General features: G+C 42.6%; 1 protein-coding gene across 1 annotated transcript in view; it reads left to right on the top strand.

Moving 5' to 3' along the window:
• The window catches only part of astn1 (astrotactin 1), a 2,207,527-nt gene that overhangs the window by 890,100 nt on the left and 1,298,601 nt on the right, over positions 1-18,826 (top strand). The window contains exon 7 of the mRNA XM_043700015.2: positions 4,599-4,766. Coding sequence (XP_043555950.2) covers positions 4,599-4,766 — 168 coding nt within the window. The remainder of the gene's footprint in view (positions 1-4,598; positions 4,767-18,826) is intronic.

The following is an 18,826-nucleotide window of genomic DNA, read 5'->3' on the forward strand; positions in this document are numbered from 1 at the left end:
TTTGCCCGAAACATCAATTTTCCTGCTCCTCAGATGCTGCCTGACATGCTGTGCTTTTCCAGCACCACTCTAATCGAGACTCTGTCTGTGGTCTCTGCAGAGTGCTATGATCATGGAGATTCTGTTCTAGGAAAGTGACAGTAGCTCCATGTACAACAAAGATGCTATCGTTTCTCAGGATGACAGCATTGTGCTTGCCACTGCAAGTCCTCCAGTGCTCTTTCTGTTGACTGTCAGACAGATGCCGCAAAGGCTGAGGTGGTGCACTGGGTATCCTGTGCCCAGAGCTGCCCAAGGTGGTCTTCCAGCACCTGCTGCAGTTGGAAGCTGAAAGACAGTGTTAGCTATGTCAGAGTCAGAAGAGACAGGTAGATAGTCAAAGGCACCTGGAAGTGTGAGGTAAATGCACATGGGTGATTTATTCATTTTTGTGTGCATTGTGGAATGTTTTAATTCATAATTTTGGATTGGATTGTGTATTTGGACACTTGATTATTTGCATTGTGGAAAAACAGGGACAGTAAGGTGTGTGAGATTTATGCTGATAGGAAATTTGAGGTTGTGATTTCTGGTGTTGCTCATTAATTTGCAGATGGCGCAGAGGCTAGAACTGTTGCCTCACTGCGCCAGGGACCTGGGTTTGTTTCCAGCCTTGGGTGACTGCCTGTGTGGAGTTTGCACATTCTCCCTGTGTCTGTATGGATCTCCATTGTATGCTCCAGTTTCTTCCCACAGTCAAAGCTGTGCAGTGTAGGTGGGTTAACCATGGTAAATACAGGGTTATTGGGATAGGGTACGGAGCTGAATCTGGGTGGGATGCCCTTCGGAGGGTCAGTGCAGACTTGATGGACTGAATGGCCTCTGTTTGCATTCTCGGGATTCAATGATCTTCTAACTGCTGCTTCTTTTACTGTAGGAAGACCCTATCAAGGTTACTGCCTCTCTTCCTATTGCACTTTCTCTGCCTTTGGCTTCCTTGCAGGCACCATGACACCCTCTGGGAATTTAAATTCTCATCTAGAGTGGTGTAGGTCACAGAAACATTGCTTGAGGATGCCTTTGGTTTTCAATGTGAAATTTCTTGTCACAGCATGGGTCTTTTAAAGCTCTTGCTGTGCAACTGTACATGCATTTCTGACGAGATTGTATTTTAATGTGCACCATATCATGAGCCCGGTAGCCACTCTTTATTTTTCATGGTGATTGAAGTACAGCTAACACAAAAGACCACATGGGGATGGATAACTTGAGGCATTAATCTGCAAGTGGTAATATTACCAGCTGCATATTAAGGTAGTGGCATCATTCTCTATTCAAATACATGTGACACAAATAAGTAAATGCGTACAGGTAGTTCTGCTAATACATGGTTGTTGCATTCTTGCACCACCCCACACTATATAAAAATCGCTCAATACGAATACACTTAAACTGTTACCAATGTAATTGCATTATAGCCAACTCACACTTTAAAAGGTCAGGGTTTCAAAAATGTGTTCACTACTCACCCACTGGCATTACAGCCAATTCACGTTAATGAAAGACGTGTTACAGCAGAACTACCTGTACGCTGTCAGTGGCACTCTGCATCTTCTATCCATGACAACCCCGACTCACTCCACCCATTTAGCTTGGGAAAGATGAAATGGGATGAAGCTATCTTCATTTGGATAAAAGAGAATCAGTAACCTCCCGAATGCAGCAGTGCCCAGGAAACTTCAAGATATTGCTTACATCTCACCAACTGATAAAGGCTTAGGCTATTATCATCTTCAAATCCAAAGGTCAAGTAAGAGCACTGGTGTTACTGCCTCCTGCTGACAGTCCTTCTTGTCTCCATCACCTCTTCCTCCTTCTCCCTCTTCTGGAAACTTTATCTGTTCTACATAACCTCTGCTCAGTCTATTATCATGCTCAAAACCAGAAGGAGGCCTGAGTAGGCTATCACTGCTGACAGAATCCCTTTCGTAGGACTGATAAGATGTACTTCATGCTGGCTAACATTGTTTTTACTGGTATGAAGTTAAGAATGGGTAGGTTGGAGCTCTAAAATAACAGTTGCTGACATCAAACCAGTGTGACATACTATTTGGCTCATGGTCTGCCTCCTCTTCCAGCTTACAATAAAAATTAGATACACACGTACGCATTCAAACCCTTTTACAAATCTGATGTCTGGTACACTTATTATGAACAAGTTTTTTTTATTTTGGTTTAAGAGACATAGCACTGAAAATTTTGCTTTCTAGGGTGAAAGCCACAGTCTTTATGGTTGTTATGACTATGTTCTACATTGCACTGAGTGGCTCATGGGCATAATATCCACAAAGAGTGCATTGAATTGAGTGCAATGTTGTACTCCATCATCAATGAACTTGTTAAAAAATTTCATTCATGGGATGTGGGCATCATTGACTCATCCAGCATTTATTCCCCATCCTGCATTGCCCAGAGGGCAATTAACTGCTGTGGCTCTGGAGTCACATGAAGGCCAGGCCAGGTAAGGATGGCAGTTTCCTTCCCTAAAGACCATTAGTGAACCAGATAGGTTTCTCCCAATAATCAACAATGGATTCACAATCATTGTTAGAGACTTAAGTCCAGATTTTTAAAATTAATTCAAATTCCACTATCTATTATGAGAGGATTCACACTCAGGACCCCAGAACATTATCTGGGTCTCTGGATTCATAATCTAGTGATAATACCACTAGGCCATCGCCTACCCCTGAATGCATTGCTTTTGACAGTGCACTGAAATAATCTGTATAAACTGCAGACTTTTTTTCTTGAATAAATCATGCACAGAGATGCAGAAATTGAACTTTCTTAATTCGATTGAAAACTACAGGTTTATGACAATGTAAATAATTAATGTTATTGCAATGAAATATTAATTGATGCAAGAGCTGCATTAATACATTAGCTCAATCCTGTTTCAGACTTGGTTATTTCTGACTTCCCTGTGTGTGTGTGTGTGTGTCTGTGTGTGTGTACACCCTGTGTGTGTGTGTCAAGCCAACTTCACTCTAAAGCAGTGCTTCAGTGTTCTAGTTAGCTGTCTCCAACAGCAGCAAACCTTGTATTTAAATATCTTTCATTTATTGTGCTCTTGGTTTCAAGGTGTTTTATAGATATTATCGCAAAAATGATGTTGAACAAATCAAGGAGATATTTGAAATGGGTTTTAATATGACTTCAAGGAGGTGAGAGGTGGGGGATTGAGCATATCAGTTTAGATCTTACAGCCCAGGCATCAGCTTCCAGTATTGTGATGAGCAGCTCATGGACCAGAGGCCAGAGGAATCAGAGGAAGGAGACACTCAGGGAAGGTGTTTGGGTGGATTGTAGAGGTGGAGGAGGTTTGTGCAAGTCCTGAAGAGATTTAAGCAAAACAGTGAGAATTATAAATGGAAGCATAAATGGCTAAGAGCCACTCACTGGTGAAGTTAGGAGTAATCAGTCAGTAAACTAAAGGATCACTGATTGAAGCACTTTTCCTTGATGGCCAAGTTTACAGATGAAGTAGGCACATCGCACATATCCAACAAGAACCTCTGAAACAAAGTCCCATCATTCCAGAGGACTTGGTGTTGAGGTGATTTTAACAAGGTCAGCCAGGTGGACCTCATAGAATATGAGTTCCCTGACTGGGGCTCTTAATCTGGTCCAATCAGGGAGTGCTGGCTGACAGATATAAACAGGAGGGTCAGAAATTCAGATCACTCTGAGAGCTGGTTCTGAGGGAGCTGGACCAGTGTCAAGTGCTTTGCATGTGTAAATACAGGGTGACGGATACTAGTGTCTGCGGAGTTATTTCAGGTATGTGACTGCAGTTCCTGATCTGAGGTTTTTACTGAGGAAGAGCACACAGGAACAAGTTCCAAGGTCACAAAACACTGATGTGGCACTCAATATAGTTGCAGGTGGGATGAGGTACAAACAAACATCGATGATGGTTTGGAGGGGGGGGGGGGGAAATTAACAGTTTCTGTGATGAGGTGGATGTTGGGGTTGGAACGCACCTTAGTAAACAGGACAGGTCCACTTGACTCCAATGGATTTGAATAGATTGAAAATAACCCTTCATGAAAGGGGCCATGCCAGCTTGGATGTGGGGGGTGACTTGAAATTGGGGTGGAGAGGTTGAATTTAAAAATTAAGAGGCCTCCCAACAGATATGAAAAGGATTTGTTTTGCAGAGAGTCATTAGCTTCAACAAGTTGTGCTGGCTTTCTCACTTTGAACATATTCAAGGCTGAGTGAAGTGAGTTTTTGATCCACACAGAAGTCAAAGGAGCTTCAGTAAGAAAGTGAAGTCAAAGCCACAGTAAGTTCAGTGATGAATGGCTCAATGATCTATGATCTATTCATGCTCCTATTTATTACGGCCTTATGAGCAGTCTAATTTTGTTACAGATCTAATTTTTATTGGTAACCTGTTGCTACTTTCCAAAAGTGCTTCATTCTCCCAAAGAAATATTTCATCCTTTCAAAACACAAAACGGCAGTTGAATTTGATTTTTTCCTCTGTGATTATATGAGCAGACTTGTACTCAGTGACAGGCTGATAATGGCATTTGCTTCTTTTTGTTTAGGAAGTAGATTCATACTGCTTTATGGAAGCCAGTTGATTGCGAATGACTGGTTGAATCCGGCTCAGGTGGTGCTCTATCACCAGCAGAATAGCAGTGGTCCCTGGATGATGGAGCTGTGTGGGCGGCGCCTCATTGATCCCTGTGAGCATGAGTGCGATGTGGATACAGGTAAGGGATTCCCCTTGTCAATGAAGTTCAATACACCGTGACTGAGATTTGCAGGTTGCCATGATCGTTGACAACAAGTGAACAGGTTTCTGTACAAATGCATTGAGAATTCTGCAATCCACTGGCCGTTCTCTGGAAATCTGTGGAGGGATTAATAAGTGGACGCAGAAGAGGGGAACAATTTAAGCTGGTGTAAAAGTTCTCGCAAATGTGTTTTCCTCTCCTTTTTGGTTAGCTGAGTTAATGAATTCATTCATCCATTGTACTAGAAACTGACCTGACCAGGTTTGGCCTCAACACTGTAAACTTGCTTTGAATGATAGGAAAGATAAGAGAACGAAATTAGTTGAGAGACAAAGTTTTAGTACATGGAAACAAAATGATTGTTTCTTGTTGGATAGCAGCGACATGTATCCTTCACCTACAAACTTGGTTGTTAAGGACACATGGCCAAATCAGTGCCATATTATTTTATTCTGCCTGTTGATGTAATGATTCCAATAAATCACAGACATCATTTTGTACTTCAGTTCTTTTTGTGATTTCAGTGCATTAAAGCTCCCACTGCAACAACCAAAGGAAGTTTTTGACATGCATTTCATTTATTTTATTAAATTATTATCTCAGTGGAATTAACACATGACTCTATTTTGCCGCATATTTAAGATTTAATCTGTTTATCAGAAATCTACAAAAAAACTGTTAATCCTTCTGAGTGAGAAATGTGAGGGAAAGAAAACAAATTAAACATCTGAGATTTCCTTTGTTCCTCAAATCTTGTAACTCCAAATAAATGTTACTGCCATTTTCAGCCTGGAGGGGGGAATACTCATATTGAATTGGGACCATAAGAACAACATGACATTTTTGTTCTCTATTACTATAATTGCTATATAACTGACTTGTTTTATGTAATTGACTCTGTAGTATTTCTGCGGCAGAAACAAGAATATGCTGTAAGGAATCGGCTGCAATTAAACTTTGAGTCGTGAGCATTTCACTTGGTGTCAACTCTGAGGTTGCACCAACATATTCTCATTGAGTTATGATGCGCAATTAAATTGATTGCTCTAAGGTAAGAAGAGTGTGAATACAACAGTAAAGCATGGTTCACTCACTGAGAACTCTGATTTTAATGCAGTGACTTAAATGGCTGCATAGATCATGACATTTCTCTAGCATGCAAATATCCAAACTCTGAACTCTCTATCACTATTGAAAATATTTTTGATATAGATTAATTAATGGTGTTCTACATACAACAGATAGCTTACATTATACATTGAGCATCAACACGTCAATTATGCCAACAGTGCAACCAGCCACTGGGATGGCCAAGAAAGTTGCAATCAGTGAACTCTAATTTTTGGAGCCATTACCTTGCACCATTTAACTATGTTTCATATAGGTTGTGGTCACTCAATACCGTAGATGTTGGAAATTGTCCTGTTGCAATCTAAATTATATTAAGAGCTGCCACATAACTGCTGATGGGATAGGTCACTCATCTAATGATGTAATATGAGTGAACCTGAAGTTTCTTTAATGATAAATGGCTGATTAATTTAGCATGTAGACATCAGGCAATATCGCAGAAGGGTCTGGACAAGTTAAAAAGACTGAATAGCAGAATGTGCAGTACAGGTTATAAGGCAGTCAGATCGAGCTTAAAAAGAGATAATCATAAAATTCCGACAGTGTGGAATCAGGCAATTCAGCCCATCAAGTCCACACTGACCCTCCAAAGGCCGGTCGATGCAAATCTACACCACCACCACCCCCCCCCCCCCCACCCCCCCCCCCCCCCACACCACCCCCAGCCCTATCTCCGTAACCCTGCAATTCCCATGGCTAGCCCACCGAGCTTGCACATCCATGGACACTATGGGCAATTTAACTTGGCCAAATCACCTAATCTGCACATCTTTGGACTGGGGTCAAATTGAAGAGGGTGCAGCAAGAGGTGTCTGCAAAAGTCATCTGGGGCAAACCACCAAAGCATTCAACAGGCATCCTCAGGCTCAGCTATTGTTGTCCAGGGTATACCCAGCCTGATGGTAAGAACCTGAAAATCATGATGGGTGCATGGGCCAATGTTGTGCAGAACCACAGTGTTTTCAAATGCGACACTTTGTACTACGTCAGTGTGGTCATTGCTATGTATTTAGGTTTGTCGATAGTTCTGTCTCTGTTAAGGTCAATCTTGAAGAGCACTGGTTAAGGCAGCACTCAGGAGTACATCGTGTGGAGCTGTGCCCAGACCACTGATCAATCTCGGCTATCCTCTTCGAGTAAATGACCTGAAGCTCGATGTGTGTGTTTGGAGAGCATTGTTTAGGCCCCCTGTATCTCTCCCATCTGCTCACTGATGTTTAAGGAATTTAGGTGCAGCTGCCATGTGTTCCAGCATAACTCCCTCATGATGTTCTGGCCCGAAAACTGAACAGGACATCATCACAATATAAGAACATCAGACCGTAAGAACTAGGAGCAGGAAAAGGCCATTTGGGCCTGCGAGCCTGGTCCACCATTCAGTAAGATTATGGCTGATCTTTTTGTGGACTCAGATCTACTTAACCATGGTTTCGCTGTATTCCTTCATTTATTCTTCCAAAAAAAATCTATCTTAGCTTTAAAAATGTTTACTGAAGTAGCGTCAACTACTTCACTAGGCAAGGAATTCCACAGATTAACAACCCTCTGGGTGAAGAAGTTCCTTCTCAATTCAGTCTGAAATCTGCTCCTGCTCATTTTGAGGCTATGCCCTGTTTCCCTAGTTTCACCTGTCAGTGGAAACATCCTCCCTACTTCTATCTTATCTATTCTCTTCATAATTTTATATCTTGCTATAAGATTCCCCCTCATTCTTCTAAATTCCATTTATTATATAATCCCAGTCTACTCAGTCTCTCCTCATAAGCCAAATCCCTCAACTCTGGATTCAACCTAGTAAACCTCCCCTGCACCCCCTCCAGTGCCAGTACATCCTTTCTCAAGTAATGAGACCAAAACAGCACGCGGTACTCCAGGTGTGCCCTCACCAGCACACTGTACAGCTGCAACATAACCTCCCTGCTTTTAAATTCAATCCCTTCAGCAATGAAGGACAAACTTCCATTTGCCTTCCTGATTACTTGTAGTACCCGCAGACCAACCTTCTCTCAAGGACACCCAGGTCCCTCTGCTTGGCAGCATGCTGCAACTTTCTACCATTCAAGTAATAATCCTTTTTACTGTTACTCCTACCAAAATGGATGACCTTACATTTATTAACATTGTATTCCATCTTCCAGACCTTTGCCCACTCACTCAATGTATCTATGTTCCTCTGCAAAGTTTCACAGTCCTCTGCACACTTTGCTCTGCTACTCACCTTAGTGTTAACTGCACGTGGTCCCCAACTCCAAATCATCGATATAACTTGTGAATAATTGCAGTCCCAACACCGATCCCGGAGACACACCACTAGTCACTGATTGCCAGCCAGAATAGCACTCATTTATTCCCACTCTTTGTCTTCTGTTAGTCAACCAATCCTCTATCCATGCTAATACTGACACCATGTATCCTTACCTTATGCAGCAGCCTCTTGTGCAGCACCTTGTCGAAGGCCTTTTGGTAATCTAGGTACACCACATCTACTGGGTCCCCTTTGTCCACCTTGCTCATAATGTCTTCATAGAATTCCAAAAGATTTGTTAAGCATAAGCTGCCCTTCATGAACCCTTGCTGTGTTTGCCCAATGGGACCATTCAGTCATAGTCATCGAGATGTACAGCATGGAAACAGACTCTTCGGTCCAATTCGTCCATTCAAACCTAATTTAGTCCCATTTGCCAGCACTTGGCCCATATCCCTCTAAACCCTTCCTATTCATATACCCATATAAATGCCTTTTAAATGCTACAATTGTACAAGCCTCCACCACTTCCTCTGGCAGTGATGCCCTGCTATTTCTTCTTTGATAATAGACTCAAGCATCTCCCCCACTACAGAGGTTAAGCTAACCAGTCCATAATTCCCCATTTTTTGACTACCTCTCTTTTTAAACAGTGGCTTCACATTTGTTGTTTTCCAATCTGCTGGGACTGCCCCAGAGTCCAGCGAATTTTGGAAAATTACCACCAGCGCGCTCGCTATTTCTCCCGCCTTCCCTTTGAGTACCTTGGGATGTATTCCAATAAGGCCAGGAGACTGATCTATCATTAGCTTTCCCAATACTACCTCTTCTGTAATAATGATTGTTTCCAGGTCCTCACCTACCAAACAAAATAGCATCAAATCTAAATATTATGAATCAGACATACCCTTTTGAATGGGAATGCTTCTCAGTTGCAATTGGCTCCTACCTCCATGTCTCAAAGTAATTTGATCTTAAATCTAGCCAATATTAGGTTCTCTCAGTCCTCTCTGTCCTATGTCATGACTGACCTGCCTTCTTCAGCAAACATTATCAGTTTTGGCTTGCCCACTATCTCTGTCAGACTCTCTTCTTCCTGAGTTGAGGAATCAGGTGGTTGGTCCATCTCCCCCTTTTTGCTCAGTTGTCATCCCATTGTCAATCTAAGTTGTGCTGGACACAGCAAACAGTCACTATTCTGGAGACACTTTCCAGTGAGTACTGGCTTACTTTTCCTTCCTCCAGAAGACCAGTTGTCAATCTTGACGCTAGCAGGTGCATAGGCAGCATTGTAACACCGTTCAGCATCAGACTGAGGAAGTACACTGGGGTCCTTAGGCATGTCCTCTGAGGTTATCCCTTGTCACCCAAGGACCAACCCTGCTCATGGTGCACATTCTCGGAACCTGGGAGCTGTGTAGGATTTACTGTTGCCTGGATAGCCAAGCATACTAAAGGAAGTCTTGAATGAGTACTTTTCTTCAGTATTTACGAATGAGAGGGACGGTATTGTTGAAGAGGAGAGTGTGAAACGGACTGGTAAGCTAGAGGAGATACTTGTTAGGAAGGAAGATGTGTTGGACATTTTGAACAACTTGAGGATAGACAAGTCCCCCGGGCCTGACAGGATATATCCTAGGATTATGTGGGAAGCAAGAGAGGAAATTGCAGTACCGTTGGCAATGATCTTTTCGTCTTCACTGTCAACGGGGGTGGTACCAGGGGACTGGAGAGTGGCGAATGTTGTGCCCCTGTTCAAAAAAGGGAATAGGGATAACCCTGGGAATTACAGTCCAGTTAGTCTTACTTCGGTGGTAGGCAAAGTAATGGAAAGGGTACTGAGGGATAGGATTTATGAGTATCTGGAAAGACACTGCTTGATTAGGGACAGCAAGCATGGATTTGTGAAGGGTAGGTCTTGCCTTACAAGTCTTATTGAATTCTTTGAGGAGGTGACCAAGCATGTGGATGAGGGTAGAGCAGTGGATGTAGTGTACATGGATTTTAGTAAGGTTCCTCATGGTAGGCTTATGCGGAAAGTCAGGAGGCATGGGATAGAGGGAAATTTGGCCAATTGGATAGAAAACTGGCTAACCGGTCGAAGTCAGAGAGTGGTGGTAGATGGCAAATATTCAGCCTGGAGCCCAGTTACAAGTGGAGTTCCGCAGGGATCAGTTCTGGGTCCTCTGCTGTTTGTAATTTTTATTAATGACTTGGATGAGGGAGTCGAAGGGTGGGTCAGTAAATTTGCAGATGATACAAAGATTGGTGAAGTTGTGGATAGTGAGGAGGGCTTTTGTCGGCTGCAAAGAGACTTAGATATGATGCAGAGCTGGGCTGAGGAGTGGCAGATGGCGTTCAACCCTGTCAAGTGTGAGGTTGTCCATTTTGGAAAGACAAATAAGAATGCGGAATACAGGGTTAACGGTAGAGTTCTTAGTGAGGTGGAGGAACAGAGGGATCTTGGGGTCTATGTTCATAGATCTTTGAAAGTTGCCACTCAGGTGGATAGAGCTTGTAAGAAGGCCTATGGTGTATTAGTGTTCATTAGCAGAGGGATTGAATTCAAGAGTCGTGAAGTGATGTTGCAACTGTATAGGACTTTGGTTAGGCCACATTTGGAGTACTGTGTGCAGTTCTGGTCGCCTCACTTTAGGAAAGATGTGGAAGCTTTGGAGAGGGTGCAGAGAAGATTTACCAGGATGTTGCCTGGAATGGAAAATAGGTCATACGAGGATAGGTTGAGAGTGCTAGGCCTTTTCTCGTTGGAACGGCGAAGGATGAGGGGTGACTTGATAGAGGTTTATAAGATGATCAGAGGAATAGATAGAGTAGACAGTCAGAAACTTTTTCCCCGGGTGCAACAGAGTGTTACAAGGGGACATAAATTTAAGGTGAAGGGTGGAAGGTATAGGGGAGATGTCAGGGGTGGGTTCTTTACTCAGAGAGTGGTGGGGGCATGGAATGCGCTGCCTGTGGGAGTGGTAGAGTCAGAATCTTTGGCGACCTTTAAGCGGCAATTGGATAGGTACATGGATGGGTGCTTAAGCTAGGACAAATGTTCGGCACAACATCGTGGGCCGAAGGGCCTGTTCTGTGCTGTATTGTTCTTTGTTCTATGAAGTATTGCAAATGAGCTAAACATGGAAGGAGTGAAATTCCTTCCTGTTCAGGAACCTGGCTGGAGGGCACACTAGAGCACTGTGGGATTCAAGTGGTCAGCAAATAGCCCCTTCTACCTGAGGGGACCCATCACTGGAGGCAGTTTGAATCTCTGAGTTCCTGGTGAACTGCATGGACAGCTTCCTTGAGGAGGGGATTGCTGAACTGTCGAGTGCAATAGTCAGAGGCTGATTGGGAGGTAGGACTCCAGGCCTCAGCTGGAGTGTGAAAGGTGTTGCTTGTGACAAAGCTCAGTGCAACAGTGATCCTCAATCCCACTGGCACAGGATGTCCTCCCAAACTGCCTGCAACAGATGACACATATCAATGGCTGTGTTGCTAGAGTGTGGGTACTGCCATGTCTTTGTTCTTCCCTCCTCTGGTATTTGATGGTGCTGAATATCCATTTTCCCCTCATCGGCTCTGTTTTATGCTTCATAGTTGGAGTGCCCTGGAGCCTTGGGTCTCTGGTGCTGCTGGTGTTGTACCTTCTGCTCCTCATCTGTAGGTGCAACAAAACCAGGGTAGCTGCTAGCTTTAAGCTGATCAAAGGTTTAGCGTCGAAGGATCTGTGAACAGACAGCAGGAAGGACATTCAGGACTTCCTTTTGAGAACTTGTCCTAATCATAGAATTCCTACAATGTAGAAAGAGGCCATTTAGCCATTTGGGTCAGTCCCAAATGTCCCAAGAGCATTCAACCCAGTCCCAGCCCCCCATACTAAAGCCTGTAACCCTGCATTTAAGCATAGCCAATCCACCTAACTGGACTGTGAGAGGCAACCAGAACACCCGGAGGAAACCCACGCAGACACGGGGAGGATGTGCAAACTCCACACAGACAGTCACTCGAGGGTGGAAGCAAACCCAGGTCCCTGGTGCTGTGCGCTACCATGCCACCCTAACCTTGGGTCCATTTAAACCTGCTCATATCTTGTGCAGATACCCGCTCTGCAGCCATCTCATTGTGATGAAGTCCATCCTGGTTGACCCATGACTGCTCATCCATCTTCTCATTCAATCATGTGCAAAGAATTTGTATCCTTGAGTATTATAGTGCACTCTGTGCTGATAGTTCAGAGCTTACTCTGATTTTTGATGACCAACATTATCCCTGCAACCCAATCCTGAAATCCCTGAATCTGCAAGATATATCCTTATGTCCTTAAGGGTCAGACACCCAGGCTCGTGACACACCTTCACGTAGATGATTATAGCATTCTCGAGCATGATTGGTCTTTCAATTTGAGTCCAGTGACGTGGCTGGGATGAACAGTTAAAGCCTGTGACCCTTCCTGCTGCTTCATTTCAGCATAAAACCTTTCACTGAGTGTTCGCACAACCTTTTTTTTGGTTTGATTTTTGCTTCTCGCAGTTTTGGGTGTTTGAGTGTGCCAGAAATTGATCTCGGGTCCCTCACATTTCTGCAAGGGGACACTTTATTGGCCTGACTGAAGAGAAGAATGACTTGTATGAATTCTTCTTCTGATTCCTTCACTCTCAATCCCCTCTGTCTGATCTATCCTCACCCTGCCCGCTCCCATCACTGTAGACAGTTTTTTTCTTTTACTCTGGTGTGTCCTCTGTTCTGCTTCATCTTCCTCCTGTAATTGTGACTCCATTCATGATATCCCTCGACTTTCTTGTTCTTCCCTGAGCTCTCACCCATTCATAACCCAGTGTCTGCCCTTACCTTGAACTGTCTCTTATTCAATTCACCTGCTCCTTCACCCTCAACAGCATCGTTTGTTCCTCCCGTTGTGTACCACGTTCTCGATGTGCCCACCCTTCCTTGATCCTCCTTGTCTCTACCACAACGGCTCTCTCCTCGGCCTCCCAGTTGTCTGCCTGTGGGTGGCAGGATCCAATGATACTCTTAAAAGACATGCCTTTTAACTCTATCCAATGCCTTTGCACCTTTAGCTGGAACTGTTCAGTTGTGATGAGCCCTGATGCCTGCCCTAGTCAGATTTCCGAGTGTCAGCCAGTGCAGTTGCCTCTCTTGGGAGAACTGGATGGGCCTCAAAGTCTGAAACCCTTCCAGTTTTACTGGGGAATCAAGAATAATATCTTGCAAGACCAGTTAAGAAGGAGATTTCTCAGGAGTTAGGAGGAGTAGAAAGCTTTCTTTTAAGCAAAGAAATGCCTCAGCCATGAAGGATCCTGAGGAAGCGTGCACTCACCAGAGCTTCTAGGAAGAAATCTAACACACAAGGGACACACCCTAAACTTGGTAGAGTTTGTGAACACATTTTTCTCACTTTTGCATAATGTGATGGTGCCCCATGATGGTAAATCCAGTAAGTTGATGAGCTACTGAGTAGCCTCGTCATGCTAATGAATACAGAAGAAGTTTGCGACCTTTACATTCAGAAGGGTTGATCCACTTGGACATTTACGAGTACAAAATGTTAACTTGACATTTGGAATCTAATTTTTGGCTTCCCACCACTTCCCACCTTTCTAAACACTCTGGGCAGGTCCTGAAGATACCACCCAGAGTACTTAGGGCAGCATTGTACTTGAGGCAAAAACATTATCTTTCTCATTATTATAATTCAGCGTCACCCAAAGAAACCTCTTTGAAAGGGCAGGTCATTTTAGGCTTAATACAAATCAAAGTACAATCAGAGGCTGTCTAAAATTTTTTTGCTGAGCTCGTTGTGACAGAGAGGTTCTCTTTATTTGTTCATGGGATGTGGGTGTTGCTGGCCAGGCTAGCATTAATGTCCCTCAAGAAGGCAGTGAGCTTCTTAAATTGTTCCGGGTATAGGAAGACTTAATGCTATCCGATGTGTGGGTGGAATTCCAGGATTTTGACCCAGTGACGACAAAGGAACAGCAGAAAGCTTGAATGTTCATCTGCTTCATTTGATAGACTAAATTAATCTACAAGGTCACAAAGCAAAGCCATAAAACCTGTGACATTTCCACATCGTCTGCTCTAAGGTTTCAACATCTCTCTTTGGAATGATTGAGAAATTTGCTTTGAATAGTCAGTTCATATTAGAGACATTGATTGAAAGGTTTCTTTCCCTCCCCATGTAGATCTATGCGTTGTGATACAAAATTGGCAATTATTTGGGTATTCAATGAACTTGCATTCGTCAAAATATTTAGCAACCTCACTACCCCAATACTGAGTGACCTTGCCTACTTTGAACTAGGCAAATGATGCTAAATCTGTTGGTTCTGCACGGGATCAATCAATACAGGCAGTAGAAACATCTTGGTTTAAGACTGACAAACATCTGTTATTCAAATGGAGTCGTGAATGAATTGCCAACACTATGAACTTGGTATCTGTTGCTTTTGAGTAAAATTATTTGGCAACTATTGGTATAAAAGAAGCAAAATAATTATCTGTGCAAAAGTGGTGTATGGGATGCCCTTAATTGAGGATCCTGATATCTGGAATGAAAAGCACTTAACAGCTAAATGCATCCGATGCTAGGAAGTGACTAGTCCATAATCCTATTACCATCTGTACAGGCACTTTTATGAGAATTAAGAACATTTATCTTGTAAAATGCTGCAAAAGTACTTCAGTCAACACCATCAAATTGATTAGACTAAGGCAAGAAAGAGGCTGTGTGTGCTACCCATCTTAAATAAAACATGGACCCAATTACTCTGATTCAGTGAACACCACTTTATAACATTTCTGATTGTTATTATAGAGCAGGAAGTGACTTGGCATCAGAAAGTCTGGTGAATAAAGCAAAATGGAGTGTCAGCGAACTCATTGATAGCACTAATAATAGTAAATGCCTCTGAGCACTCATACAGTATGAAAAGGTTCTCTCTGACATAGAAGAGACCAGTCCATGAAAGACTGGTTTTATCGCGATGCTGTTCAGTCTCAGTTTGACCAATGCCAAATGGACCAGTCCATGAGATTCACTGTCATCTTGAGATGAGCCAGTAGGATGGTTAGGATTCCATTGGCTGGCAACTCAGATTTTGGGGCCAGAGCTCTCGTTTCTCATTACTGAGAATGCTTTGAACAAGATATAAACTCTCATCCAAAATATTTCAGCGCTTTGCAGCAACAATATAAAATGACCAATTCAGTCAAGTGTAATTATTGATTCATTTCCCCAAACTCTGGAAAGGGCCGTGGTCAGCTGAATGTGGAAATATCACTTGCACAAGACAAAATGGAAGCAAAGTTGAACTTGGTTTTGATTATTATTCAGCTGTGAAATGTATTCAGAGCCTAGCAACATTTATTGTCAATAGCACATCAGCAAGAAACGCACAAAGTATCCGGCACCACTTTCCAGGAGAATATTTCAGCAGGTTGACAATAACAGTCCAATCAAATGTCAAGAATGTGGATTTCTTTTGCCAAGACAGAAACCAATAGGTTTCGTTTCTACACTTTAAGGTGATATTAATGTAATGAAACCAAAAGAGAAAATGCTGGAAAATCTCAGCAGGTCTGGCAGCATCTGCAAGGAGAGAAAAGAACTGATGTTTCAAGTCTAACTGACCCTTTGTCAAAGCTTTGACAAAGGGTCAGTTAGACTCGAAACATCAACTCTTTTCTCTCCTTTCAGATGCTGCCAGACCTGCTGAGATTTTCTAGCATTTTGTCTTTTGGTTTCAGATTCCAGCATCCGCAATAATTTCCTTTTATTTTAATGCAATGAAACATGAATTTCCTTTATTGTTTCATAATTTAGCAGGCAAGTGCCATTGGGTTATCACATTTGGAAGTGTTGACATATTCTTGACTTGGCGGCTTGCTTGTTCTGCTGTGTCTACCCATCGTCTATGTGGGACCTTATCACTGTCTTGATGATGTGCAGACGAGACATTTTGACACATTCTGCAGAACCTGTCATTACATGTTTAAGAGATTATGCCGAATTGTACTTGGAAGTTCAGGTGAGGAGCATTTGCACTGGTTATTACATTTGAATAGATTCTGCTGATAGTCCATTCCCAAACTATAGTTTTATTCACAGTACAAAGCTGCAGGTAGGGAGACTCCTTCCTACAATTGAAGGCATGTTCAAGTGTATAAGGTGAAGAAAGTGCTGATTTTGAAAAGTGCGCATTTGAAAGTGGTCCTGTAAAAGCCAAATCAGTAGTACATGCTACTGATGTCGTAGTCTACACACTGTATATTCTTTTGGTGCATGTTTTCTAAGCTCCTACTAATGCTTCACCAAAGTGGGACAACCAGTACTAGAAAAGTACAATGCAGTAAAGTGCAGACATTTTGGACACAAGGGTACTACGTAACCAAATTTTGTAACTCTATTGATGAGGGGGATCTTGGTAAATGTTTTTCATCCATTAACTCTTGTACCTTTTTAATATCTATCAACTATGGAATTTGCATGTAATGTATTCCATGCAGACTATGCTTTAGTATATTTGAAGAATGTGTGAGCAGTATTGAATCTGAGATGACCCTCTAACTTATACATTTAAAAGTTTGCCTCTTTGTCAGAAATCCATGTGCAATTAGCAAATGGTTCTGATGGTAATTGAAAGTTCTGGGCCTGTGTATTTCAGCTCTTGATTAGAAATTGAATATATACTGTGTGCTGGCCTACCCAATACAGGAGTGAGGAAATACTGCATTGTTGTAGTACCTCAGCTAATGCATTAGGCATTGAAGGTGCTATGGCAGCAGTCACAGATGAGTTATTTTCATGCCATTATTCATCCCCAATCACTATCAAAAGAGACACCAAAGGAATTGATTATCCAATATGGTGTAATCTTGTGGGATGCTGCTAATGAATTGGCTCTTAGATTTTTCTCCATAACATCAGTTACTGCACTTCAAAAGGTAAATGTATTGAAAAAAGTACTTTGAAATGTTTCTGTGTGAAAGGTGCAACCTAAATTGAAAGATCAAATTATTTTGCTCTTGACGCAAAAGCAAAAGACAGTCAGCATCTAGGAAAGGAATCTTAGTTAATATTTCATGTCGTCCCTGCATTAGAATTTGGAGATAATAGCGTATTCTGTGAAAGCATGTTACAGGAATATACACTGTCTAGACCATTGCCATGAGTGTTGGTAGAACAGATAATGTCAAGAAGGAAATGTTGTTGAGGCATAAAGGGTGAGGTGATGTTTAAAAAAATAGACAGGTTAGAAGAACAGAACTGCTACACAATATACACGTGTAATCAGTTGCTGTGTCAACACAGCAAGCAATTTCTGAAAATTGATTTTGTTATTTTCACTGGTTGAGAAATGTCAGAAGAGATGGTTTCAAAGAATATGTTTATCATAGGTCGAAACATCTATCAGTTTGGGGTCACATGAAGAAGGACTTTCCTGGGTGAAACCTTAAGGTCTTTTCGTGGAGAAGCTGGAAGAAAATGGACAGTGGGAAGAAATGGGTTTGACAATGCAAAGAGCATTTGCTGCCCATGCTTCCTTTAAAATGCTGGTTCAGAAGCCAGGGTCGGCTGAGTCTTCATCAAAGTAGACTTTCCGAGGGGTCTTGCATCTATCTGCACCTACCTGTTGCCTTCCCAGCTACCTTACCCCAGCTCCACTTCCACCTTTCTATTTATCTCTCAGCCCCCTTCTACCACACACACACACACACTCCTGATGAAGGGCTTATGCCTACACCGTCGATTCCCCTGGTCATCGGATGCTGCCTGACCTGCTGTGCTTTCCCAGCACCACACTCTCGACTCTGACTCTCCAGCATCTGCAGTCCTCACTTTCTCCTTTCCAAGGGATCAGCAAAATGATGAGAGAATATAAAAAGGTGGACTCGGTGCAAACTGTAAGGCCAGAAAAGAGGACAGCTCATATCATAGCAAGAATGTATTGCATTGAGAAGCAAGCACACAGCCATCTCACTGATAACCAGTTTCTTAGGAGAATGGAACACTTATTGCATGCAGAATTTCCTTTTAATGAATATTATAACATCTTTGGAAGAGGGAATCTGTTATAGCCAATCCATTTTAAAAAGTGTTCACCCGAAAGAAAGATTTAAGATCATTGCTTTGCATCAATGGTTACATTGTCAACAATGAGGTGTTGATTCATATGAATGTGAGAAATATGAGCAGGAGTAGACCTTTTGACCATTTAAATCTGCTAGTCACTCATCAAGACCATGACTTATCTGATTGTGGCCTTGGATCTGCTTTATTGCCTGCCCACCCATAATACTTGACTCCATTGGAGACTGAATTCTGTCTAACTCCACCTTACATATGTTCAATGACCCAACCTCAATAGATGTGAAGCTGAAAAAGCACAGCAGATGAGACAGCATCTGAGGAGCAGCCAAATCCCTACGTCATCCCCCAACAATGCGAAGTCAATGATCCACCCTCTCTGGGAGGGAGGGGAGGGACATTCCAAAGCAAATTCCTCCTGATATCCCTTTTAATTGGAGGAGCAAGGGGTTTGTTTTGAAACTACGTGCCCGAGTTCTCAGGGCCTATGCTCTCAAGACCTCTCAGAATCTTACATGTTCAATAAGATGGCCTCTCTTCCTCTTA

Source organism: Chiloscyllium plagiosum, unplaced genomic scaffold (assembly GCF_037043375.1).
Source record: "Chiloscyllium plagiosum isolate Xiang-an unplaced genomic scaffold, Cpla_swu_hap1 HiC_scaffold_9, whole genome shotgun sequence".
Classification (NCBI taxonomy): Eukaryota; Metazoa; Chordata; class Chondrichthyes; order Orectolobiformes; family Hemiscylliidae; genus Chiloscyllium; species Chiloscyllium plagiosum.